The sequence below is a fragment of the Oryctolagus cuniculus genome, chromosome 6 (genome assembly GCF_051225735.1).
Source record: "Oryctolagus cuniculus isolate XC-2025 breed Fujian yellow rabbit chromosome 6, ASM5122573v1, whole genome shotgun sequence".
Lineage (NCBI taxonomy): Eukaryota > Metazoa > Chordata > Mammalia > Lagomorpha > Leporidae > Oryctolagus > Oryctolagus cuniculus.
Genome location: NC_142872.1, coordinates 36,367,304 through 36,394,056, shown reverse-complemented (window position 1 = coordinate 36,394,056; position 26,753 = coordinate 36,367,304). Strand labels below are relative to the sequence as shown.

At 40.7% G+C, this 26,753-nt stretch overlaps 1 protein-coding gene across 3 annotated transcripts in view; it reads left to right on the top strand.

Moving 5' to 3' along the window:
* The window catches only part of JAKMIP2 (janus kinase and microtubule interacting protein 2), a 197,152-nt gene that overhangs the window by 151,526 nt on the left and 18,873 nt on the right, over window positions 1–26,753 (top strand). The window contains exons 10-19 of one of the 3 annotated variants that reach the window (XM_002710292.5): window positions 1,423–1,551; window positions 5,193–5,276; window positions 5,959–6,021; window positions 8,630–8,728; window positions 9,894–9,992; window positions 12,492–12,545; window positions 13,407–13,472; window positions 18,526–18,594; window positions 21,030–21,107; window positions 23,802–24,005. In XM_002710292.5, the coding sequence (XP_002710338.1) occupies window positions 1,423–1,551; window positions 5,193–5,276; window positions 5,959–6,021; window positions 8,630–8,728; window positions 9,894–9,992; window positions 12,492–12,545; window positions 13,407–13,472; window positions 18,526–18,594; window positions 21,030–21,107; window positions 23,802–24,005 (945 nt within the window). The remainder of the gene's footprint in view (window positions 1–1,422; window positions 1,552–5,192; window positions 5,277–5,958; window positions 6,022–8,629; window positions 8,729–9,893; window positions 9,993–12,491; window positions 12,546–13,406; window positions 13,473–18,525; window positions 18,595–21,029; window positions 21,108–23,801; window positions 24,006–26,753) is intronic. The other 2 variants (XM_089336038.1, XM_089336039.1) reach the window with 2 other exon arrangements.

Genomic DNA, 26,753 nt, shown 5'->3' with positions numbered 1-26,753 from the left:
GCTTAATAGTGACCAATTTTGATACCACTCTTGGTTTTGTTTTGTCTTGAAAAATAATTTCTCCTATGTTGTGTAACCCTCTTAGAAACTTCTTTACTGTTCAGTTTTTTTTTTTTTTTTTTTTTTTTTGACAGACAGAGTGGACAGTGAGAGAGAGACAGAGAGAAAGGTCTTCCTTTTGCCGTTGGTTCACCCTCCAATGGCCGCCGCGGCCGGCGCACTGCGGCCGGCGCACCGCGCTGATCCGATGGCAGGAGCCAGGAGCCAGGTGCCTTTCCTGGTCTCCCATGGGGTGCAGGGCCCAAGCACCTGGGCCATCCTCCACTGCACTCCCTGGCCACAGCAGAGGGCTGGCCTGGAAGAGGGGCAACTGGGACAGAATCCAGCGCCCCGACCGGGACTAGAACCCGGTGTGCCGGCGCCGCTAGGCGGAGGATTAGCCCAGTGAGCCGCGGCGCCGGCCTACTGTTCAGTTCTTAACTTGAAGATTTCTTTCAAAATGAAAGTTAATTTCTGAAATTCTTCATTTATGGAAGGTGAGAATCAAAGAATATGTTCACAAGACTCTTGGATAAGTCTAAGGCAGTGTTTAGTAAAGTGTAATCTGTGGATCACCATCAATAGAATGATCAGAGGCTCAGTTGCAGTGAGAATTCCTGACTCTCCCACACAACTCCTGATTCAAGTTCTTGCATTTTCATAAAATTCTCTGGTGACTGTGTTATGCCCTGAAATTTAAAACCTAAAACTGCAAACCAGTTTTTTGTAATTCATCTGGGAAACAAGTTGTTGAATATCAATGCACTGAAAAGAGAAGAGAGCAAAACTCTGTGTAACCGTTTCCTCAAATTTAGATCCAAAATCTGGGAAAAACTCATTTGAATCCAAAATAGGTTGACATCCCAGGCCAAAATTGGTAATAGTCAGAACTGTATAAATAAATAAATGCTTCTTTTATTAAATGCTTACATATTTTGCAATTTCCATCTTTATATTATTATAGTGCATATGTCTATAGGTACATTTTAAAATTAAATATTAAGGAACAGGAGTTTACTCTAGCACTTATAATACCCATGTCTTGTATCAGAATGCCCAGGATTCCTGGTTCTAGCTCCTGGCTCCAGCCATCTGTCAATGCAGACCCTAAGAGATAGCAGTGATGGCTCAAGTAACTAAGTACCTGCCACCCACGTGGGAGACGTGGCTTGTGTTTCCAGCTCCCAGCCTCAGCCCGAACCTAGCCTCAGCACACCCACTCTCTTGTTCCAATTAAAAAATTGAATAGAAATAAGACAGAGTGTTAAGTACTTCTCTAACTTCTCTTTTAGAAGTGGACACTTGTTAGTGTTTCATAGTGAATGCTGGTCTTGAATATAACACTATTTTTTTTTTTTTTTTGGCTGTGTTTTTAACCTCAAGGGCTTAGCAGCTGAAGAATCTGAGCTACGATTTCGACAATTGACAAAAGAATACCAGGCCCTCCAGAGAGCATATGCCCTCCTGCAGGAGCAGACGGGAGGTATCATTGACGCTGAACGAGAAGCGAAGGTTAGTGTGCATCTCTGGAGAGTGCTCGGAACTAGCTTGCAGCAGCGGCACAATAAAAGGGCCATCAACACAAAAACCATCAGGAGGCAGCCCTCCCTGCTCTGCAGCTTTTGAACTGTTAGCCCTTTCATGTCAGTAAACCTTGCATCTAGAGACATTCGAACCAGCTTAGATCGATGCTTTTGTTCCTTTAAAGGTAGTTGAGTGTATAGTTTCTGCTGTTTGAAAACTTACATTTTCAAAGCTAGACAATAATGGATTTTGATAATCCAGTTTTAAAATTTCTTACTCGGAAAAAGAACTTTTATCTTTCAAAAGTAATGATTACCAGTTTCTGTGCAAAGTACTGTATTTGAGAGCTTACCAAGAGTTCTCTCAAACAATACCATATAACCAATAGCTATTAACCCTGTGTATCCTCTGTAAGAAACATATTTTATAAAAGAAGAATTTGAGACTCGGGTTAATTGAATTACCCAAGATCACACAACTCGTAAGCTGGGATTCCAGCTCAATTCATACTAGGTCAGATATTCTTTCCATTATTAAAGTCCTCTTAAAAGCCTATTAAAAAATCAAGGAAGATGAATGAAAAGAAAAGGAAGCATATATGCTACTAATATTTAACATTTATTAAGGCTTTCCCTGTTCCATGAATTGTACTGAGCAATTTACATGTACTCAGATACTTCAGAAAGTTCAAGAAAAAATGGAACTAAAAATAAGTTATTCTGATGCAAAGAAAAAATGAAATCTGTGCATTATTTTTTCATAACATGCATCTTCCATGAACTTTTTGAAGACTCCTCATATTACCTGTGTAATCCTAAAGCAATTCTATGAGTTATGTACCATCATTATCTCCATTTTGCAAAACAGATCATAGCTAAGTAGAAGTTAAATTTGGCCTACTTAGGTTAAAGCAGACATCACAAAGCTAGAATATGAACCTAGGCTTTCAAGTCATTCCCACTACGCTGTAAGTGCCTCATAGCTTAGTTTACATGAGACAAGAGGGAGCATGACCATCCAGTGATATTCTCCCACCTTTTTTCTGGAGTGTCTATAATACACGGGTGAGTGTTGAAGGAAGTACTGTAAGTTGTTTACTGGGAAAGGATAGATGCTACAGCTCCATGTGTTTAAGTGGTATCATGAAAGTAAACACAGGCACATACACATACATGGTAAACATGTCTCAGAAAACACTGTGGGGGTGGTCACTGCGGTGCAGTGGGTTCAATCACCACTTGGGGTACCCACATCCCATTTTGGAAGTCTGAGTTCAAGCCCTACCTCCACATACAATCCAGCTTCATACTAATGCACCCTCTGGGAGGCAGCAGGTGTTGACTTAAGTACCTGGGTCCCCATCATCCACATGGGAGGCCTGAACTGCGTTCCAGACTCAATCTTCAGCCTGGTCCAGCCCTAGCTTTTTTGGGCATTTGGGGAGTGAACCAGCAGATAAAAACCTCTCTCTCCCTTTCTCTCTCCCTCCTTTTTAAATAAATAAAAATAAAGTATTCACAGAAGCTCTGTAATTTGGAATAGAGAGGCAAGCCAACACAGAAATGGGTGAATGGATGTACCTGTGTGCATTCATGTGGATGCCAGTACTGCAGTATTTGTGATTCTTCGCTACCCATATTCATTATATATTTTATCAACATTCCAGAGGTGGGGAACATTTGTTCTGTCAAGAGCCGTTTGGATGATTATAACATCATTCATGGGCCATCAAAATTATCAACTTAAAAATCAGCCTTGGGGCCAGTGCTGTGGCATAGCGGGTAAAGTCGACACCTGCAGTGCTGGTAACCCATAATGGGCGCCAGTTCAAGTCCCAGATGCTCCACTTCCAATCCAGCTCTCTGCCATGGCCTTGGAAAGAAGTAGAAGATGGCCCAAGTTCCTGGGCCCCTGCACCTGTGTGGGAGACCCGGCGGAAGCTCTTGGCTCCTGGCTTCGGATCAGCACAGCTGCAGCCATTGCAGCCAATTGGGGAGTTAACCAGTGGATGGAAGACCTCTCTCTCTGCCTCTCCTTCTCTCTCTTGGTGTAACTCTGACTTTCAGATAAATAAATAAATCTTTTTTAAAAAAAATATCCTGCTGTAGATGAATTGAATTGTGTGGCCCAAGGGCTGCATGTGCCCTGCCCCTGGTAGGCAGGCCTTGTTCGCCTTGTTTGGCTTTTGAGAGGCGGTATTGCAGAAACCAGTCCTCCCTTTCTCATCTGATTCTCCCATCTGATAAAAGGTTTAGGATTATCTCTTACCATTAAAGCCAAAAACTGACCTTTCTAACAAAGTACTCTAAAAGAAATCGAGATGTTGGAAAAAGAACAGCAAGTAAACTCAAAGAATGTAGAAGTACAAAAATAGATAATATAGATGAAAGAGAACCGATGAAAACAATCTCACTTTGCTATAAGGAAAAATCAGTTATAATCAGTGCCTTTTTAAATATTTGTTTATTTTTTTGAAATTGAGTGGCAGAGATACAGAGAAAAAAGGAAAGAGAAAGAGAAAGAGAGAAATATCTTCCATCCACTGGTTTACTCCCTCAAATGGCTGCAATGGCTGGAGCTGGGCTAAACTGAAGCCCAGAGCCAAGAGCTTCTTCTGGGTCTCCCATGTGGTGCAGAAGCCCAAGCACTTGGGCTGTCTTCTGCTGCTGTCTTAGGAGCGTTAGCAGGGAACTGGATCAAAAGTGGAACAGCCAGGACTTGAACAGGCACTCATATGGGATGCCAGTACTGCAGGCGGAGGTTTAACCCTCTATGCCACAAAGCTGGCCCCTAATCAGTGCCAATTTAAGGTTAAAATATACTAGCAAAATTTAACATAGACTTTTACTTGATAAAGGTAAATATAATATTTAATAGTCCAAAGAAATATTCCTCATAATGAAAATTAGAAGATATTTATTATTGCTTGTGTGTTTAACTTTATACAAATGAGTCTATCCTTATCATGAGACAATAATGAAAATACATGTGTACGAGAAGACAACAAACAAAAAAAGCGCAATTTTTCACTGAAAATTTGATGGTACATGGAAGATAAGATAATCTAAAAACAAAAAAGTAGACTAAACAGTGTAATATAACAAGGTGATTCTTTTCAGGATCCATGTCCATAGCTATTGAAGAGCACATATGTGTGCTCACAACACAAATTCCCCATGACAGGTAGACAGATGGGTGGTAGACTGAGATAGAGATTGATTTAGATTTAGATGTAGATCACAAAATTGGCAGTGATATAATGAAAAGATCAGATGGTACAAGGCTTTCCATTCAGATAGAGATGTGGAGAGGTACAAGGCATATTTAGGAAACGAGGATTTCATCGGCAGATAAGGGGTAGAATCTGTGTTGAGTAGTAGGAAAGGACTAGATAGCGAATGGGAGTTCTTGGATGCCAGGCTAAGGAGTTTTAACATTCACCTGGCCATAAAGGGAGCCATGGGGAATTTTAAGCAAGCATTTAAATCATGAAGATGGTTTAGAAAGATTATTATGCCATAGAAAATTCTTTTTGCTTCCTCTCACTTATCGATTTCTAGTCGAGGAACATGAGAGGAAGAAAAAATGTTGACTGACCATTGTTGTTGTCTGGAATTTTATTTCACCAGGCTCAAGAACAGCTCCAAGCAGAGGTGCAGAGGTATAAAGCCAAAATTGAAGATCTGGAAGCGACTCTGGCTCAGAAAGGGCAGGTAGGCTTCTGGTTGCTAGCTTTTCTGCAAAAAGCAGTTGGAGACAATTCAGTGGACTTTCTTCTAGCTCCCCCCCACCCCGTGCATGGGCTGCATCCAGGACATGGCTTGGCTCTCCACAGTGACCTTCCCCCAACTGTGTCAGGGTGTTCCACCCTCTATTTCTATCCCTGGTGTTTTTCTGGCCAGAGTGTGAACCCCGTCACAATAGTGAATGAGGCTGGGCAAGAGAGAGAAACTCTGTCCAAATAGCCCAGGATTGTCATCAAAGTGCCGAGACCAAGGCCCACCCCTGCAGCTGCATTCTCTGCCTCTCCGCTCCATTTACGGCTCTGCATTTTAATGTTCTCCATCCATATGTCCCTAGCCTCTGTGCATTCTGACCTTTTTCACTTCTTGCCTGTGTGGTCACTTCTGAGTCCCCAGAAGGCTGGTCCTGGATTATTCATACGGAAAAGGGTAGAGGTAGTGAGTGGTGACGAGAAGGGAGCGGAGGTTTTCCTGGCACCTTTGGCCCCAGTGTCTTTGGAGAAGGAGCTGGCAGGGGTGGGCGTCACTTACCAGTCGGTGGCAGGCAAACAAATGGGGTGGAAAGAGGACAGCTCTGGCAAGGTGGTTTGACGACACATGCTCTTTCCCGCCACTCTGAAATGCTGACTGCGCGATATTCTTTGTCAAACAGGATTCACACTGGGTAGAAGATAAACAACTTTTCATTAAGAGAAACCAGGAGCTTTTAGAAAAGGTATGTTGGGCGCACCACCCTAGTGGGGCAGAGGAGAAAATGAGATCCAGGAGCAGCAGGGGGTGTTCTCAGGAGTGGCACAGGGGCCAGGGCAAGGGGAGGCTTCTCTGGCGCTGCTCTGTCCTCTGCTGCCTGCTCCACTGCATCCCTGTCACCGCCATCACCATCACGTCAATGGCACGTGTGTGCATGGCTCTGTGCTGGGCGTCGTGCAGACCTGAAAGATGCGATCCCTGAGACAAGCCGATCTGTTTTCCAAATACGTCTATATACATACATATACGGTAGAGATAAGGTCCATAGATATACACAGATGCGCACGTCCTACATGGTTGTCCATGCTCCAGAAAACACTATGAATAGGTAGCACTTGTTACTTTGTTCGAAGAAGTGAGAGAATATGACTACAAAACCATGCCACAAGCCATCATGCCTTCTCATTGTAATCCCACTTTTGATCTTTTGCTAATCTTGGAATGTTTTGAAATGCATCTGAGGCACAAAATAGTGCATCCAGGAGATCAGTCAACAAACCCACGTGCACAGTGTGGTGTAGGCCCAGCAGACATAATTAGTTTTGGTTAGCTGAACACAGACTTTTGAGTTGGAATGAGTAAATATAGCAGAGAACATTTTAATTTCAAAGGTGGCTTCTCCTTTGGAATTCACTTTTCACAAACTTAGTAAGAGATTATAAAATAATCTTACATTTTCTTTGACACACAGATATAAAGAAACTTCTTTGACATTGGTCCTGTTCTATGAATTGTAATCTGAGAATCACTGATCCAAGAGCTTCACTAATCGCCAAAACCAGCAGTATCCTCAAATATTGCATCCCTGACCCACACAACATTCTAGGGAGTAGAATCTCCTTTACAATCCGAGTAACTTTTAAAAACATATGAAAGTTCATTAGACCAAAATTACCTAATTAAAATAAATTAAAAAGAAAAAAACCCTTGAGTTGACCACACTGTTGTCACAATTTCTATTTTCCCACCTTTATTTGCCTATTAGTCTCAGAGACATCCAATAATAAGCTTTATTTCATCTCTTTATAATAAAAAAATAGACCCCCTTCTATAGCTTCTGATTTCCTTTCCTTTTTATTTTTGGGAAGCCAAGAATAATTTTTGGGAAGCTTCTAAGAACAAATGGAGAGCAGAAAGAATAATCAAGTGGAACATTATATTTCAAACATATACTTTTGACAAGTAAGATCATTCTGTTATTAAACACACACACAAGATCATTCTGTTATTAAAACACACACGCACACGCACACGCATACACACACACATCTTGGGGCAGGCATTTCGCCTGGTGGTTCAGACTCTCACATGTCATATACAAATTCCTGGGTTGAGTAAATGGCTCTGGCTCCTGATTCCAACTTCCTGCTAACGCAGACCCTGGAGAGCAGCAGTGATGGCTTGAGCTGTTTCCAACACCCGTATGGCAGACCTGGATTGGGTTCCCAGCTCCATACTTCGGCCGAGCCCATTCCTAGCCATTGTGCAAAATTGGGGAATGAACCAGCATGTAGGGAACATTCTTTGTATCTACCTATCTATCCATCCATCCATCTATCCATCCTGCCTCTCAAAACAACATATTTCTAAATTCAAGTGTTTATATCATTTATATTTCTAAATTCAAGACTTTAAGTTGTCACTGTACATAGCACCAGCACACAAAACTAATGTCAAAGGAAATCCAAAACTAACTGCAGTTCATAAAAATTTTCTGGTCTCCTAAAATCTAAAGATGATTCAGAAAAAGACTTATCTACAGGGAAGACACACTTGGATACAACCAACTTAATTCCATGCTGCATCAGGTTACATTGGAGGTCTTCTAAGGAAGTCCTAGAGGAAAACCAAAGGAGGAGGTATTGCTTCTGAATGGGTAGACTTGGGAAGGAAATGGAACACTTCCGCAGATAGAAAAGAATGTAGGGAGTCCTTTTTCGGCAGAGGGATGAGTACATAGAAAGCTCCTGACTAGTCTGTCCACAGAGTAGATAAGAATTTCTAGATTTCTGTGTATGCATGACCACATGTGGATGTGTGTGTGGGAGTGTATAGGGATGACAATGACACTTCAAGCTGTAAAGCTAGGTGGTGACCACCATTATCAGCGTCCTGAATTTCAAATTAAGGAGTTTGACTTTATCCTAGGTAATCAGATTCAGCAAATTTTTCTAAAGATTGCAAACTGTTTTTAAAAAAGTATTTCTTTGCCATCTCCAGAAATGAGAAGTGTCAATCCTCCTTATTTTCACCCTTAGCTCTGGTTCTAATGCCCTGTTCTGCCCTCTGTGAGGGCACAGTGAGTATGCTCAGATCAGTATTCACAGAAGCCCTGAACTTCATGCCCGGGAACACAGATTTCTAGCATTTTTTTTTCTCTGTGGCTCAAAAAAAGCCAATCCAAGAATAGCTAGAAAGAAAGCCGAAGACTGATTTTGTTTACACGTCCTTAGGAATATTTTTCATGGTCTAGATGATTACTCACTGAGTAAATGAATGCTGTCCATGCTTGCTTTGCTAAACTGTAGTTGCTTTTAACAATGCTCATCTAACTTTAGGATTTACTTTATTAGATAGAAAAGCAAGAGGCAGAAAATCACCGGTTACAACAGGAACTACAGGATGCCAGAGACCAGAATGAGCTGCTGGAATTTCGAAACCTAGAGCTAGAAGTAAGAAAATGCTGATAATCATCGCAATTATAATCCTAATGATTTCACATACACTGAGGCACATTGGGCGCAGGAGTTCAATTAAGCATTTTGGAATCATACTTTCATTTGGACCTCACCATCACACTCAAGATTTCATAGCTGAGGCAGCTGAGATTAAACATCGTGCCCGTGTCCTGTGACAAGGAAGTGGTAGAGGCTTTGTGCAGCTCTGGACTGCTGGGTCAGAGACTGTCCTTTTCAACACTGCTGCCTTCGTAGAAAAGACTAACACGTAACTTTTAAATAATTTCAATAGGTTTCAAAGCTCCTTAATATTTCATTGCTTTTAAATTACGATTCTGTCATTCACTGGAACCTCACTTATTATCTGTTCCTTTAAGAACTAGTTATCAAAATGTGCTATATAATAGCAAACTAATTTACAGTTAAATTTGAATTTATAAGTCAGCTTCTTAGTCCATGGTGCATTTATGCAGAAGAAGGCTAAGAACCAAATTAACATTAGAGGGAATATTTTGTTCAGTAGTACCAAATTTCAGGTGTGAGCTTCTATTTTATTTTGTTTAGCTTGCAAAACAGAGCAAATTGGATTTGTATTATATCTTGCAGAATATGGCAGAATATTAATCTATAAAACTAGAAGAAAGAATTCCTATTTGATACCTCTGTTATTTTGCTGGTGGTTTCCTCAAAGAGCTACTTCAAATTAGATGAGGATAAAGAGTTAGCAGTTGGTAGCTTTAGTGAGGAAGAGGTAGCTTTAGTAAGTCATCTTTCATGGCCCACATATCCTACTCATAAAATTTGAGTGTATTGAATATGCAAAAGACTGTTAGCTACCATAAAAATTAATGGCGAAACCACTCTTTGTGATGTCTGAAAGCTCTGCATATGAATATCATTTACACTGGAATCCCACCGCCCTCTATTACTCCGATCAGAATATTTGTGAGAATGAGTGACACTGTCTTTAATTTCTCCTCTGCCTTTGGTTGACTACTCAGCCCTTTTCCATTAAATTTAAACATGAGCATCTTGAGCTATATTTTTCTGCCAAATGGCATATTAATAAACTGCTGAAACAGCATAAAGAGACAACTGCTTTAGTGTTTAATCAGTTGCTTTTTTTTTAACTCCCATATATTCTTCACTGTATTTGAAGGAGAGAGAGAGACGCTCCCCTCCATTTAATCTGCAAATCCACCCATTCTCAGATGGTGTGAGTGCTCTACAGATCTACTGTATGAAAGAAGGTGTCAAGGTAGGCAGACATGTAATTGTTTGTTTGTAGAAATTAGAAGTTGTGTCTGATTGTTGTCTTTCAGTGCCTGGATGTAGGAATTGAGAATAGTCACATCTAATAGAAAATCCATGCAACATAAACAAAACAAAGGTGTGACAGATGTATAAATGGTGACAGCAAAGAGCACAGACAGCCATGGTTATTTAGAACAAAGTAACATAAAGAAACAAGCAGAATAAAAATACTTATTAAGATAAGTAGCCTTGGCCAGCATCACGGCTCACTAGGCTAATCTTCTGCCTGTGGCACCAGCACCCCAGTTTCTAGTCACGGTCGGGGCGCCGGATTCTGTCCTAGTTGCTCCTCTTCAAGTCCAGCTCTCTGCTGTGGCCTGGTAAGGCAGTGGAGGATGGCCCAAGTGCTTGGGCCCTGCACCTGCAAGGGAGACCGGGGAGGAGGCACCTGGCTCTTGGCTTCAGATCGGCACAGCACACTGGCTGTAGCAGCCATTTGGGGGTGAACCAACGGAGGGAAGGCCTTTCTCTCTGTCTCTCTCCCACTGTCTAACTCTGCCTGTCAAAAAAAAAAAAAAAAAAAAAAAAAAAAAAGAAAGAAAGAAAGCCTAACTTATGCCTGTCATTGAAAAACCATACTGTCTCTGTGGCCAGGGGCAGAGGCTCTGAGCATCTTGGTCACAGGATTTGTGAAAAGAAAAGGCAAATCATTCTTAAAAAAATAAATAAATAAATAAAAATAAGTAGCCTTAGGGCCCATGCTGTGGCGTAATGGGTAAAGCAGTGCCAGCATCCCATTTGGACGCTGGTTCAAGTCCTGGCTGCTCCACTTTCAATCCAGCTCTCTGCTATGGCCTGGGAAAGCAGTAGAAAATGGCTCAAGTCCTTGGGCCCCTGCACATGTGTGGGAGACATGGAAGAAGCTCCTGGCTCCTGGCTTCAGATTGGCATAGCTCAGCCATTGAGGCCAATTGGGGAGTGAACCATCGGATGGAAGACCTCTCTCTGCTTCTTCTCTCTCTGTGTAACTCTGACTTTCAAATAAATAAATGAATATTTTTAAAAAATTAAGTAGCCTTGATTATCTAGGAGAAATAGGAAATAAATTCATGGCTTCAAGAAAGGCATCTCAGGCCTGCCAGTTTTTAAAAACCTGTCTATTGAGTTTCATATGTTGTGTTGGTCTGTAACTGGAGCTGTGGAAGTCATCATCGTGGAACTTCAGACTTAAGAGAGACTGCAACACCATCTAATCTACTGTCTCTTTTGATGTGTTTATTTAGGCATGACTTCTCTTTGGGGATGGCTAAAGGTTTATAACATATTGTTTATTAGCTAAAAAATAATTCTATCTTTAGTGTCATTGGAATAGATTTTATATATTAAGGTTGAATCAAGATGACTCTGTCTCCCATAAAATGGATTGTCCTTCAGTGTGATGAAGAAACAGTGTGACCATCTATTCCTAAGATCAAGCTAGGGTGCCTCCTGCTCCTCCTGGTCTCTCCTTGACCTTCTGCACGGCCCTTCCTGCTCCCTCTCTGAGCTGCCAAGTGTCCTTGCTTCAGTTGCCTCCACTCTACCTGAGTGGTAGACAGAGCTAGATCTTCCTTTTCCTGGTGGCAAGGCTTTGCTACACTGCTGTTAGAGCATTAGTAAGAGGACACAGTAGTGCTGACAAGATAAAAAGTGGGGTGAGGATGTGTGTGGAGGGGAATAGGTAGCACGTGCTTCCTTGTCCTTTATCCTAAACCATGTTCAAGGCATTTATACCTCTGCCTTCCTGGGCTGAATGAAAATTTGTAAACCAAGACAACTTTTCAACTCAATTTAATTCAGTGAAAAGCAGTGTACTTTAACTTTTCCATAGATTTTTTTTTCTTAGATAAATCACAAATAACCTAATCCAATGTGTGTTGTAAACTATATCCAAGAAAAACCTTGTTGGTGGAGTTCACCTGCTTTAAACTGACTCAAGGAATAGAATAAAAATTAGCTATTTCCCACAGGATTAAATTAATGCTAAACACCTAAAAATGGAGCTGCACTGTATTTTTCTATGTGGCAGCCAAAATTCAACCAGGTCAGAATAGCACTCAGGAATGAAATTTCTTGATCCTTCATAGTCATTACCTATTACTTTTCTTTATGTTTGAAATCATGATTTTTTTGAAGATTGTCAATTTTAAAAAAAGTTAATGAATCTATTCTTAGTTCTTATGCTCAACTCTTTCATATAGTCTTTCATTTTTAATGTCAGCCTATGAAATATTTATCACTATTTTGCCACTAGCAAAATTGAGAATGAGCTGTTAAGTGGTTTACCCAAGTTCACTCAGCTTATAAAGAGCAGAGTAGAGGCTTAAAATCACAAATGCCTGATTAAAAACAACCGATAGAAGTACAGGTCCTAGAATGTCTTCTGTGGGTTTGTGTGAATGTGGCAATAATCAGTAGCCTATATTTGTGTCTTTGACTTGAATGCATGTCCTTAATTTTGCAGGATGTGAACATTCCTGATCTCATAAAGCAGCTTGATATCTTGGGTGATAATGGGGTAAGTAATGAATTGATTGTATAAATATGAATTTGCCTAAGCAGAGGCAAGAAACACTTGCCAGTGCGTCATGTATAAAATAACAGCACATGAAATATCATGTTCACTTAGGGATATAATTCTTGGAGAGATGCTCAAATTTATCAAACATCTTGTCTAAGGGAATATAGGATCTCTGCAGGGTAGTGGTGGAAATGGAACCTAATAAGGAGCTTTTCTTGAGCAGGTTTCAGGTTTGAATGCCACCACATCTGCAGTGATTAAATCTAATTAAGATCTGACTGTTGCTTGGAGGCATCCAGTATGAAATTAATCAGTCATGCTATTGCAAATGCTGGTAAAGGCGGGAGCTGTTGGCAGTCCTATAAAACTGAACCAGGAAGATTTGCTTTCTAAAAACACCATCCAGACAGGGTCAAGGCATAGTAATTCAGTGGGAGGAACACTCATTGTGATTCTAGATGACTGATACTTGTAGGTTGAAGGAGTCACCATTTTTAACCTTGAAAAATTATCAAGGGAGAGAACAGGAGCAAGGAAGTCACATCAAAATTACTATAAAGAGACTTCTGTTTGTTTCATTTAGTTTCTGTTTTTGTCTTAACATGAGCATTAACGAAATAAGATTACAGTGATACAAAATTAAGTCAGTAGTAGAAAGGCACCAAAAAAAATCACATTAAATAAACTTCTTTCAAGTTTTGAGTGAACTCTTTCCTAGGAATTTTTATTACACACAATAGAAATTTCTTAAAGTTCCATGCAATAGAGGTGTCTGTAGCAGGCAGTCAGGAAGTATTTTCTATATTGTAAATATTATTAGTCTCTTCAGCTTATTTCCTTTCTTTTTTATTTGTGTAGAATTTAAGGAATGAAGAACAAGTGGCCATAATTCAGGCCAGCACTGTGCTGTCCCTGGCAGAGAAGGTAATGAGACACACTGACATTTCAAGTCATTTCTGTGTCTAGCTTGACAACTAATGACGAGGGTACGGGGGTGGGTGACATTCCATCTGCACATGACTTTGCATCATTGAATATGTCATAAATGGCCTATTTTTGAGGGTGCTACAAACAGAATGAGAACACGCAAAAGAAAATCTACATACTGATTTGGGGGGTTGGATAATTTTTATTTAAAGTCCCTTAAAACATATATCATGCGAAACCTGGTTTGCATTATTCACGTTGAAGCTCCCAAGCTGGGAAACAATGGAGAGAAGTTTGTGGAGAAGTGGTCACCTGGAGCAGTGTTCTTGCCGCAGACAAGAGTGTTTTCGTGTCGGTTGTTTCCCTGGACGTATACAAACCAATCATTTCCATCTCATTCTATCACTTGGTGATGTCTCACTGCAGTCTGACTCCCAAAGCCCAGTGTAGGCACCATCAGCAGAAAAGCATCACTCGGTGTGCTCTTGCCCCCTTGTGTCTCAACGTGGTAAATAGTGAGACAGAAAGAGAAGGAAAGAGCGAAGTGGAGAAGCCAGGTAACTGGTTGTATTCGGGGTGCCTCAGAAATTGACAGTTAAGTCACATGCCATATGGTTGCCTAAAATGAGAGTTTCACATATTCTCTAAGTTACTTTCCTCACCACTCAACCTGTTGAAAGGTCTTTGGAAATTCCATGAAAGCTGAGCAAGCAATCAGCTCTCTCCCATCTAAAAATGCAGAGATTCTGCAGATCAAATAACACAGTTAACAGACTTAAATAATTGTGTAAACAGAAAACTATGGGACTCAGAGAAAAGTATTGCTATAATGTAGAAAGATACTAAATAAATATTCAAATGATTCTTTTTTGGGTAAGAATTTAAGCAAACCATGTGTTTTATTGTTTTTTCTAAAAAGACATTTACTGACAACTGGGAAAATTTTTAATATGGACTGATTATCAGATGACAAAGGAAATTAACTTTGCAAAATTTGAAAATGGCTTTGTGATTGTTTTTTAGAAAAGTAAGGCCTTAAATGTTAGAGATACATATTAAAGTACCTGTAGTTACATGTGAAATGACAGAAACTTTGGAAATTACTCATTAAAAAATTACTTCCTTTAAAAACGGTTTGCATATCCAATCACTTTACCATTCCTGTCCCCAGCTAATTAATTATGCCACATTGTCCTTAACAGAAGGTCCAGAATCCAATATTTAGCAAGAAGGCCTCCCGGGATTTTGCCCTTAAGTCCTTACCTACTTACTTATCTAGCATCCTCTCTCTTTCTTTTTCTTTCTTTTTTCCTTCCTTCCTTCCTTCCTTCCTTCCTTCCTTCCTTCCTTCCTCCCTTTCTCTCTCTCTCTCTCTCTCTCTCTCTCTCTCTCATTTATCTGTTGATCTACCTATCTGCCTAGCTATATCTAGACATCTGTTTCTATCCGTCTCTAGCTCTCCTTCCACCTCTTAGTCCTTTACACTCCTGTTGTACCTGGAGGATACTCCCATCTTCCCATTCACCTTCCTGACTCAGTCTCCCTCCGTAGACTGCCTCATGCATGAAGAGGCCTTGTGTTGACCTGGGCCCAGTTAGGTGCCCTTTCTCTGTGCTCTCTCAGCAACCTGTGCTTCTGCTCCCGTGGTTTTTAACAGTTGCATTATAACTGCCCGTTTACTTTTATCACCCCCCCATCCACCTACCACCAAACTCTAAGCCCCCTGAGGACAAATGTGTTACCTGTTCCCCACTTTGATCCCTATCTTCACACTAGAACAGTTAACTAATAGATTAATAGATAATCAATATGTACTTGCTGATGGAGTAAATGAATGAATTTGTCCACAAGACACTCTTCCAGCAACACAAAGGGAGACACAAGAGTAAAGAAAGCACTATCTGTGAGGCTAGTTCTCTTCCTTTTATTCAGCAATGAATCTCATTCAGCTGGAAGCAGGAATGGTTGCAATCCTTTGTTGCAAGCAAAATTGCCTTTGTTTAAGGCTGCACAGAAAACTTTGGCTGATTCTGTGACAGGTGGGGTCTGGAGAGTGAAAGAAAGGGAAGACAACCTTGGGAACCTCAAGTTTATTTAGACCAACGTGAGAAATTCCTCCCCTCTCTGTGTGGGTGTGGTACAGTGTGCACTTAATCATAATGCCTACTTGCATGATGATTCTTCTGAGCTGGCCATTGTTTCAACTGCTATCCATGTTGTATTATTTCCCAAGATGAACCTAGAGCAAAGAGAAAGGTGGTAACTGCCCAGGGTCACACAACTGGAAGTGGATGGAGTCAGGATTCACATTCACGCAGTCTTGTTCTAGGGCCCGTGATCTCAACTATTGAACCAGACTTCCCCTCAAGCATTGCGTTAAAAAGCAGAGGTAGACATGCCCAGCTCACAGGGTCTGGGCTGGCAGAGCTGTGTCTAGTCAGCTAGTGCCTCTGCTTACCTCCTTTGAGAGACAGATGTCAGATTCAACTGAACAAACACAGAGTGATGATTACCTGGTTAACACCATGATAGAAAGCAAGGGGGCCGGCGCCGCAGCTCACTAGGCTAATCCTCCGCCTTGCGGCACCAGGATGCCAGATTCTGTCCCGGTTGCCCCTCTTCCAGGCCAGCTCTCTGCTGTGGCCCGGGAAGGCAGTGGAGGATGGCCCAAGTCCTTGGGCCCTGCACCCCATGGGAGACCAGGAGAAGCACCTGGCTCCTGCCATCGGATCAGCGCGGTGCGCTGGCCGCAGCACGCTGGCCATGGCAGCCATTGGAGGGTGAACCAAGGGCAAAGGAAGACCTTTCTCTCTGTTTCTCTCTCTCACTGTCTACTCTGCCTGTCAAAAAAAAAAAAAAAAAAAAAAAAGAAAGAAAAAAAGAAAAAAGCAAGGAACAAGACTTCCTTGAAGTGTCCATAGTCTTGTGTGAATGCCTTTTGTGCAGATGTTTGTAATTCACTGAGTAAACTCACCTCCTATCTGGGGATTCACAGAGAAAACTTTCCACCTCCAAGAAATTCCAAAAGCCAACCTTGAATTTTCAGACTACAGATTTGAATAACATTCTGCCATATGGGATCATGATCTTTAGCTAGAGTCTGAGTTTACAGAAAATTCCAACCAGCAAATTCTATTGTGGTTTGGTATTAAAAGCAATCACCTTGGCCGGCGCCGCGGCTCACTAGGCTAATCCTCCACCTTGCGGCGCCGGCACACCGGGTTCTAGTCCTGGTCGGGGCGCCGGATTCTGTCCCGGTTGCCCCTCTTCCAGGCCAGCTCTCTGCTGTGGCCAGGGAGTGCAGTGGAGGATGGCCCAAGTCCTTGGGCCCTGCACCCCATGGGAGACCAGGAGAAGCACCTGGCTCCTGCCATCGGATCAGCGCGATGCGCCAGCCGCAGCGCGCCGGCCGCGGCGGCCATTGGAGGGTGAACCAACGGCAAATGGAAGACCTTTCTCTCTGTCTCTCTCTCACTGTCCACTCTGCCTGTCAAAAAAAAAAAAAAAAAAAAAGAAAGAAAAGAAAAAAAGCAATCACCTTGTGTGGAAACATATTATGAGCCAACAGCTGTGCTAAATACTGTAAAAAAATCTCATTAGTTCTTATAATCATTCTGTAGATCCTTGCATTTTCACTTCACATATGAGGAAGCCAAGACCTGAAATAGTCAGTAACAGGAGGAGCAGTATCCAGCATACAACTCTGTATCTAAAGCTCATGATGTGGCTGTTTAGATTCACAGTTCTGTTACAAACACGATTTTGTAAAAATGCATTTCTCAATGGAAAATGGCCGTGGGCAGCAGAAAGGAGGTTAGTAAAGTGTGAGAGTGCACAACTGCATTGAGTCAAGTTAGCAGAAGCTCATTGCTTTGATTGAAATTTCTTTTAAGGGGAACCCATGTATATGTACAGAGAATTGAGAGATTAGTACCAAAGAATCTCAATGTGCCTGTCTTCTTTGTTCACCACAGCTAGGCATGGTTGGACCTAGTTTCTCCTCATAAATATCAAGCCTCCAGTGTGTAGAAATGCTCAGTGCACCACATAATTTATCACAGATGAACTTCAAAGAACTATGAGGTAGAAGAGTGCCGTTGGTACACTCAGTGTGTAATGAATAGTGCCTCATGTGAATTATTTCTTTTAATCTTCACATTAGAATTAACCCCATTTTACAGATAAGAAATTTGACTTAGAGAAACCAGGTAATTTTTCAAGGCCACTCAGCCATGAAAAACTAGAATTGATACTTGAAACAAAGTCATCAGCCTCCAGGACCTACACACTCAATTATTATGCCCAATTGCCTCCCTAAGGTATAAGCTAACATTTAACTTGAGAGAGGACTATTACAATAATTTGTTCTGCTAAACCATATAATTGGTCAGCTCATAGATTATTCCAAGTCTGAATTCATTCCTGGTGTTTCTTAATGCTAACATCAATGCCATGTAATAGAACTGATGTATTCTGAGTTTTAGGAAAGATTAGTTCTTTTGTGAAATTTAAAATTTCTCTACTTAACAAAAATAATATTCACTACTTTGCTATAATCAGTTTTATATGCTGGAAAGTTATCATTTTGTTATTATCATCTGGCCTTCCTCATGCACCTTGTATCTGTAGTGCTACCAGATACAGTGTCCCTTCTGCCTGGAACTTCCTCCTAGTTTTTCCCAGTCATTTCTCTCTCATCCTTCAGATTCCAGTGCAAATATCACTTCCAAGAAAATCTTTTATGATGCCTCCCAATGACAGCAAAAATCTAACTCATCTTGTTTACCATCCCAGCTGTAGTGCCTGTCAAAGTACTTGACACATGGTAGACATCAATGAATGCATTTATTGCATGAATGAATGAATGAACGAAAAGAGGTTTATAGTCTAGTTTCTAAACTGAGGGATAAAACTGCATTAAGTTTTCCCTTCGTCTCTCGATCTGCTTCCTGAGATGTAGGGGGAGGAGACAGGTACGTCTGTGTACAACGCTCAGGACCCACACAATATCAAGCATAATGTCAAAATGATTGTTTTGTTGACCCCTTAGTGGATCCAGCAGATTGAAGGAGCAGAGGCTGCCCTGCACCAGAAAATGATGGAACTGGAAAGTGACATGGTGAGTGCAGAGATGAAATATCAAAAGAATTAAGAAAAATGTGCAAGGCAAATGGAAAATGAAAAGTACCTTTACCAATTTTAACTAGCATTGATGAAGGATAATATTCTTCCCATTATTTTCTGTGTTGACAGTGGAGCAAAATACTCAGCAGTATCCAGTCATTTCAGCTTATAAATAGAGGAGATTTTTTACACTGTATTCATAGCAGCATTATTTGCTATAGCCAAAAGATGGGAAGTAACCCAAAAGTCCATTGATGGATGAATGAGTAAACAAAATGTGGTATATGCATACAGTAGAATATTTATTAATACTTAAAAAGTAAGGACATTTTGACACAAGCTACAATATGGATGAAATTTGAGATCGTTGTGTTAAGCAAAATCAGCTAGTCATGGAAAGTTAAATGCTGAATGATTCCACTCCCGTGAGGTATTCAAGTCATCAAATTCATGTAACAGAAAGTAGAGTGTGGTTGCTAGGGGTTGAGAGGAGGGAGAAATGGGGGTTGGTCATTGATGAGTATAGTTTCAATTTTGCAACACAAGTTCTTGACTCAGTTTCATAACAGTGTGAATGTATCTCATACTATCAAACTCTACACTTAAAAATAGTGAAGGTGGTGAACTCTATGCTGTACGTATTTTGATCACAATTTAATTTTTTAAGTTCCCAGATCTAGCAATTGGTTACCATTAACCAAAAGCAATGCATGTAACTTTACAACAAGACAACCACTGATGTTAATTACTAAAAAAGCATGTAGTGGCTTCCTGTTAGGTTAAGATATCCTGTAATAGGAACAACAATTTGCATTTGTGTAGCATATTGTAAATCATTTGCTTATATTTTATGCAGGGTTCATATTTACCAAGAGGTTGGATGCTAAAACTAAAACCTAGAACAAAAAAATTGTTTATATTAAAAATTACTCTTAGAAGCCCTGATAGTAATCTAGCAGTCAGGCTGTACCAGGAAGTGTTCTAAGCACTGGCACCCAGGGATGATCAGAAAAGTCATCAACAAAATCATTGCATTCCTCTATTTTCTCAAAAGCCAACACAACTGGATTTTCCTCCAGGGTTGGAAGAGATCCATGTTCTTCCAGTTAAATGCCAAAGAAATCATTAACTTAAATTCAGGACTGTGTGGTATACAAAGATATAGTGTTAAATGCTCATGGCAAGACATTATGATATGAGGATCTGAAATATATGAGGGAACATTGGATATATGCCTCCTAGCCCACACTGTCTTTGGGACAAGAGTAGACACCCATTCACTAAGTTGTAGTATGAGTGGAATCATCTCCACTCTTTAAATTGTTAATTATCAGGGTGGGCATTTGACAGATGCCACTTGGATGTACTTTGTCAGAGTGACTGGATTAGCATTCCAGCTCTGTTCCCAATTCCACCTTCCAGCTAGTTGTACCCGGGGAGATAACAGGTGATGGCTCAAGTAGCTGGGTCACTGCCACCCATGTGAATAACTCAGATTGAGTTCCCAGCTCCTGACCTTGGCCTATCCCAGCCCTGGGTCTTATGAGCATTTAGGAAATAAACTGGTGCATGGGATCTCTCTCTGTCTTTCTCTGTCTCTCTCACTCTGTCTGCCTTTCAAGTAAATAAAATAAACACACATTAAGAACAGTTATTTATCTTTGTGTTTTTTATTTTTGTGTTTTCTAGTTGCAAACAGATGAAATAGAATAAGTTAAATTTGTTTATTATGCAATCCTTCGATATTATGTAACATGACACTCTTAGAAAACATACCATCACAGAAGCGTATATATTCCAGTACCCTCCCCCAAAGATACCAAAATATGAAGGTGTTAAAGCCCCTTAGATAAGATGTTATAATATTTGCATTAATTTATGCAGATCCTCCTGTATACTTTAAATCATCTCTAGAGGACTTACAATACGTAATGCAGTAAAAATGCTATATATCCTGTTGTTATCCTGTTTTTAGAGGATAATGACAAGAAAAAAATCTATACATGTTTAGTACATATGCAGTTTTTTCCCCAAATTTTCTCAGTCCATGGTAGGTTGAACCGGTGGGTACAGAACTCAGTGATGTGGAAGACTGGCTGTTTGTACACAGACAAGATTCTTATTTAACACTTATTTTGTCAAAAGTCTATAGTTAGTCACATACTCTCAAACTGGTGTAAAAATCTATTAGAGAAATCCACATGGCTTTTCATTATATCTTTCATGCTGCTGTCTATCGACTTGGGCATTCCCTGTGTGAGACCATGAAAGTTGAACTATTCCTCTAACAGACAAAAATTTATGACTCTGCAAATACTAGTGATTTGTCCTAAGGTCAGATTAGAGAAAGTATTAATCGGTTCAACTCATATGTCAATTTAATTAACTAAACTGGCTTTTTCTATTAATCATTGTGCTACTCTGTTATAGGAACAATTCTGCAAAATAAAGGGCTATCTAGAAGAAGAACTGGACTACAGAAAACAAGCTCTCGACCAAGCATATATGGTAGGTACAATAGGCAGCAGACACCCAACATGTTTACAATTACATATTATGGAATAAAGTATGCCAGTTATGTATCGTGCCATGTGCATGATTAGGCCACAACATAAAAGCATTGATTCATTGGTTTCTAGTTCTAATTTCAGAACAAATATGAGTAGTCTTTAGAAGTTTCATGGAAATATTCATTATCAATGATAATATTCTTATGTTTAACATACTTTATTTTTTTAATATTAAATGTATGTTAAAAACATTAAAAAATATGAGGACAGATTGGTTGGCAGTATGGATTGATGAGAAATTTTATGAAATCAAATCCAGTCATTTGGGAATTTAATCTGGTGGCTTAATAATAATGCATCTAATGCTTGTTATGCATATTTTAATTTATCTGTTTCTCACAACAATCCTATGAGCTATGTATAATGATATTATTCTCTTCATGCATTTAAAGAAAGTAAGGCTCAGAGAGTATAAGAATTTGGCCAAAGATGTTTGAAGAGTAATGTGTGTCTCTGACTTCGGGTAACTTCAGGTAGCAGCTGGGCTGACTCCCGCACGCCAGCCCCAGCAGCGCGGCTGTGCTGCTGAAGGGAGTGTGCCTTTCATTCCCGGGGTAGATTCTGCTGCTGGAGGAGCACACCTGACCCAGTCCCCTCCTCCCAATTCATGCTGCACAATTCTCGATTCTGGACTGCAGCTCATGTTGCTTCTCTCTTTATGCCCTGCCCCATTAATTCACAGTGATGAATCAAAGAGAAAAAAAAAAAAGAACCTAGAGAGATATTTCAAGGAGTATAGAAGAGGTTTTTATAATGCTTTCCTGGAATCAGCTTGAGTCACTTATGGGAAAAGGCTGAAGCATTTATACTCTGCTTATAACAAAGATGAATTAATCTTCCCCATCCAAAATGAGTAAGAGATTCTGAACAATGATGTGGAAAAAAAGAGAATGAGACTTGGTCACTAATCAGAGAACAAAGAAGGAAGTGAGTTTCCCCTTCCCTTCCTACTCTTTCTCCATTACCTCTTATACTTGCACATAATAAAATTAAGCAGTATGTTGTTAAGGGTCCCAAGGCTAGTGAGAGCCCATTCAGAAAATCATATTTACTTTTTTTAAAAGATTTATTATATTTATTTGAAAGGCAGAGTTACAGAGAGGCAGAGGCAGAGAGAGAGAAAAAGGTCTTCCATCTGCTGGTTCACTCCCCAGATGGCTACAACGGTCATAGCTGCGCCAATCTGAAGCCAGGAGCCAGGAGATTCCTCTGGGTCTCCCACGTGGGTGCAGGAGCCCAAGGACTTGGGCCATCTTTTACCGCTTTCCCAGGCCATAGCAAAGAGCTAGATTGGAAGTGGAGCAGCTAGGACTCGAACCAGCGCCTATATGAGATGCCAGCACTGCAGACTGGGGCTTTAACCCACTGTGCCATAGCACCCCCCCCATATTTACTCTTTTAAACATTTATTTATGAAAGAGTGACAGAGAGAGAGATAATAAGAGATCTTCCATCCTCTGGTTCATCCCTCAAATTGCCTCAATGGTCAGGACTGGGCCAGGCCAAAGCAAGGAGCCAGGAACTTCATCTGGGTCTCCCACATGGGTGCAGGGGCCCAAGCACTTGGGGCATCTCCTGATGCTTTACCCAGGCATATTACCAGGGAGCTGGATCAGAAGTGGAGCAGCCAAGACACGAACCAGTGCCCACATGGGATGCCAGCATCACAGGCAGCTTTACTCACTCCCTCACAATGCCAGCCCCTATATTTAACTTTTTAAAGAAAGTATGTGCTTGGTCTGAGACAAGAACTAGGCAAATACCCTAAACCAGAAATGTCTTATCACTTCATTCAAAGTGACAGGGAATAAGTTTGTAGATTTTGGCCACTGGATCTGAAGCATATTTTTTTAAAAAATTCATGTGAAAGACAGTAGACCCTTCATCTAGCTAGAATACTTGTTTCTAAAGGATGTTAATCATGAAGGAAGTCTAAAATCTGAAAGGCTGCAAGTGGAAGAGAGAAGAAACTTATTCTCAGTAACATATGAGATAGGAGGGAGTAAAGTTATCATAACAAAGTGAAGGCTTTCTGAAAATGAAAAGTATTTGAGGTTGACAAGTTCCCAAGAAAAAGAGAAATAAGCCTGACACAGAAAGACAAATATCACATGTTTTCTCTTATATGTAGAAGTTACTATAGAGGGAGTAAGAACCTATGTGACTGTCATATTTGGTATTTAATTATAAATGTCTCACTGCACTCTACCATGTACACAACAATAAACCCTCCTTTGCTCACTTTATGTTCATTGTCATGAGTCCCACATTTTGTGATATGAATATCGCTGCTTTCAAGGAAAGTCTATATATATGTATTAATATCTACATATGAAGTGAATGTGGCAACATGTTAAAAATTATTAAATCTTAAAATTAAAAAAATTTTAAAAGTTTGAATTTCCCTCCACTAAGGAAGTTAACCTATTGGTTGAGCGACCTTTATGGAATCTCGTAAGGGGAGATTTTTGGAAGGGTAGTCTGGCCCCAAGAAGCTTTGAAATTTCTTTTCTTGTAAGATCCTGTAAGACCGAAGTACCACATCCATGCACACACATGCATCCGTGTACATTTCCGCATGACACATAAATGCTAAATTACAAAGTTAGACTTTTCTAATTCTGTTTGCCAGAGAATCCAGGAACTAGAAGCTACTTTGTACAATGCTCTGCAGCAGGAGACTGTTATCAAGTTTGGTGAATTATTAAGTGAGAAACAGCAGGAGGAGCTGAGGACGGCAGTGGAGAAGTTACGGCGGCAAATGCTGAGGAAGAGCAGAGAGTACGACTGTCAGATTCTCCAGGAGAGGATGGAGCTCTTACAGCAAGCCCATCAGGTGAGGATGCGCAGCCAGACTGTGCGGAGCTGCTCCGGAGCAGAGGGGCCTCTGAACAGAGTGCTAACCACACCGTAGCCAGTGTAAGCGTGGACGAGCTCAGGAGATGGAGTTACTGTCAGAGACTCAACTACATAACTGTTGGCTTCCACCTTCTCTCAGACCCAGAATGACAGCTTGGTAATGATTCAACCTTGAGAAAATTAGCATTTCAGAAACACTGCACACTGCTGCTATTTACGGAAACTACTTTGTCAGGAAATACTGCTTGAATCTCATGGGTCCCAATTATTTGCCCTATGCAGGGAAACAGGACATCCTCCATGGCAGAAGTAGTGGTCACCTCCTATACTCATTCCAGTCCACAAGCTAGCCTCATCACATCATCTGAACCAGGAAAAGAGAACAAGGGCCTCTCTCTTTATTCCCAGAACGAACAGTAGCAAAAGCCAGGCCTGGAAGCTGCTGTTTATTTACTGGCATTTGCAGTGTGTCAGGAACTAAGCCAAGGGCTCTGCTTATGTCTCTTCCTTTACTCTCCAAAGTAACTCATGAGCTAAGTAGTCTTATCATCCTGATTTTGGAGATAACAAAACTGAAGACAAGAATGGCAAAGTAATTTGTCCAGGATGGCACTAGTAAGCTGCAGAGCCAGGATTACAACACCTGAAGACTTGGGTGTATAACCATTGCACTGTACTGTCCTGTGTAGCCTGAGTTATCCATGAATTAGAATATTCATCTAGACCAGCGAAGTTCAAAACAGGCACCCTGTACTCATTCCAACCAAAATTCTTCACTCCAGTTCTTCTTTCCTATCAGAGTTTGACAGGTGAGGGCTGGGGCCATGCTCAAGAAACAGATTCCATAGCAATTATAGAATTGCAAATGCCAGGCTATAGTATTCAGAAGCTGTAACAAGCAACTGGTACAAAATCCAGAGGGGATATGTAGCAGATAAGAATCATGTACTCATGAGAGATCAAGGTGAGTAGAAAAGGAACTGGGGTATTTTATGACACCAATAAGAACAATTTATGGGAACATGATAGTTTCAAGCTTCAGCTGTAGCCAGGAGCTTTATGGATCTATCTAAATTAGCAAATTATTCAAATAGCAGAGAATTCTGACATCATTTGTCCCTGAGATGATACATACATGCACGTTTCTACCAATGTTCCTTCAGAGTTCTTCACAAAAGCTTGAGTTTTGACCAGGGGAAAGAATTTTTAAGTCCTTGAATAATAAACTCTGGAAGTATTGCATTCCTTCATATTTTTTCTATCGGGGATAAGAGTGTCCTCTGCACAACTTTCTTATACTGCAAGGGTACTTAATTAACTTCAACAAATTAAAACACAGAAGTGCTTATTTTTAAAATGAATTAATAGCTACCTAAATTTATTTATAATAAAGACTTTGTCATTCTATTTGAGTCTCTCTTTAACCTGTTGCTAAGTTACTTCATTCCTGAAATAGTTGGTATTGTTTGTTTAGTTACCCAGTCTGAGCTGATAGGCTCATTACACTCCTGAGCCTCAGAGACGTCCATTGATGTTTTCCATCTGCAAAACAAAAGTTCACTAGAATATGCCTTTGCTAGTTATTTCTTCCTTTTCCTTTTTTATTCACAGTTTTGTTTATGAGAATTATTCCAGAAGGCATTGGCCAGCGTTTGATATTTATAATTACATAATATGGCCTAACGTATAAGCTTATCTTCAAACATTTATTAAACATTTTTGGTTGAGTGTTTCATAGTGAGCTTAAATATGCATTCTTGTCCTTCTCTCCTTTCCCATTTACCCGTCTTGGCCAGAGGAGTCACCACATCCCAAATCTCTCGGGCTGGAAAAGCTGACGCCTTCTCTGCCCTTCACCTCTGAGAATTTTCGTATAGCACCACATCCAGTTGACGTTTCCCCTGAGCCAGTTCTGAAACTGATCCGTTCTGTTCCCACCTGTAACCCAGGCACGGGCAAGACCTTTCATCATTGCAGCAGCTTGCAGGGGCCGCCAGATGTCTGGGATAATCTGACTCCGTCATCCCGCCATCTATTCAGTTAAACGTTTAAATCCGTTTCTCAGGGGCTAGATCCCAGGCTTCACGTAACGATTTCACCATGGACCCTGTCTTCACAAAACTTAGGATCTGTAGATGGAGACAAAGGAAAATAACACCAAGGAAGATGATTATCATATGTCTCGGTAAAGGGCATAAAAATACATGCAGATGCCATGACCTCGTTTTGGGAAAGACTTCTCGCTTTCTTCCGTTCAGCCACCAAGCATCTCACCACAGGTTCTTCCCTCTTTTCCTGGTGACGCATCTTATTCAACATGTCAATAACCTCAGTTTCCAGCTGAGTCCACTCCTGTGAGTTCTCATTAGGCCTTTCATTAGCTGGCTTCCCCTCCCCCCACAACCTGAGTTGAGACAGTCTCCATAACATGCTGTCCTCTCCACTCGTGCAGACATTCCCAGTACCCTTGTGCCATGATTTCCCACCCCCAGGCTTTCATTAGCTCACCTTATAATGATCTTCAATCTCCAATGCATTGATTCAAGTATTCTCCTTTCTCCAGCCATAGCTTAGGATCCACTTCCTTGAGGATCCTCTCCCTGATGAACAAAATGGAACACACACTGATGAAAATTGTACATGTCATACCACATTGTACACTCATTCAGAACCATTAGTGAGGGCCTGCTGTGTACCAGATGCAGGGAACTGGATAGTGAAAAAA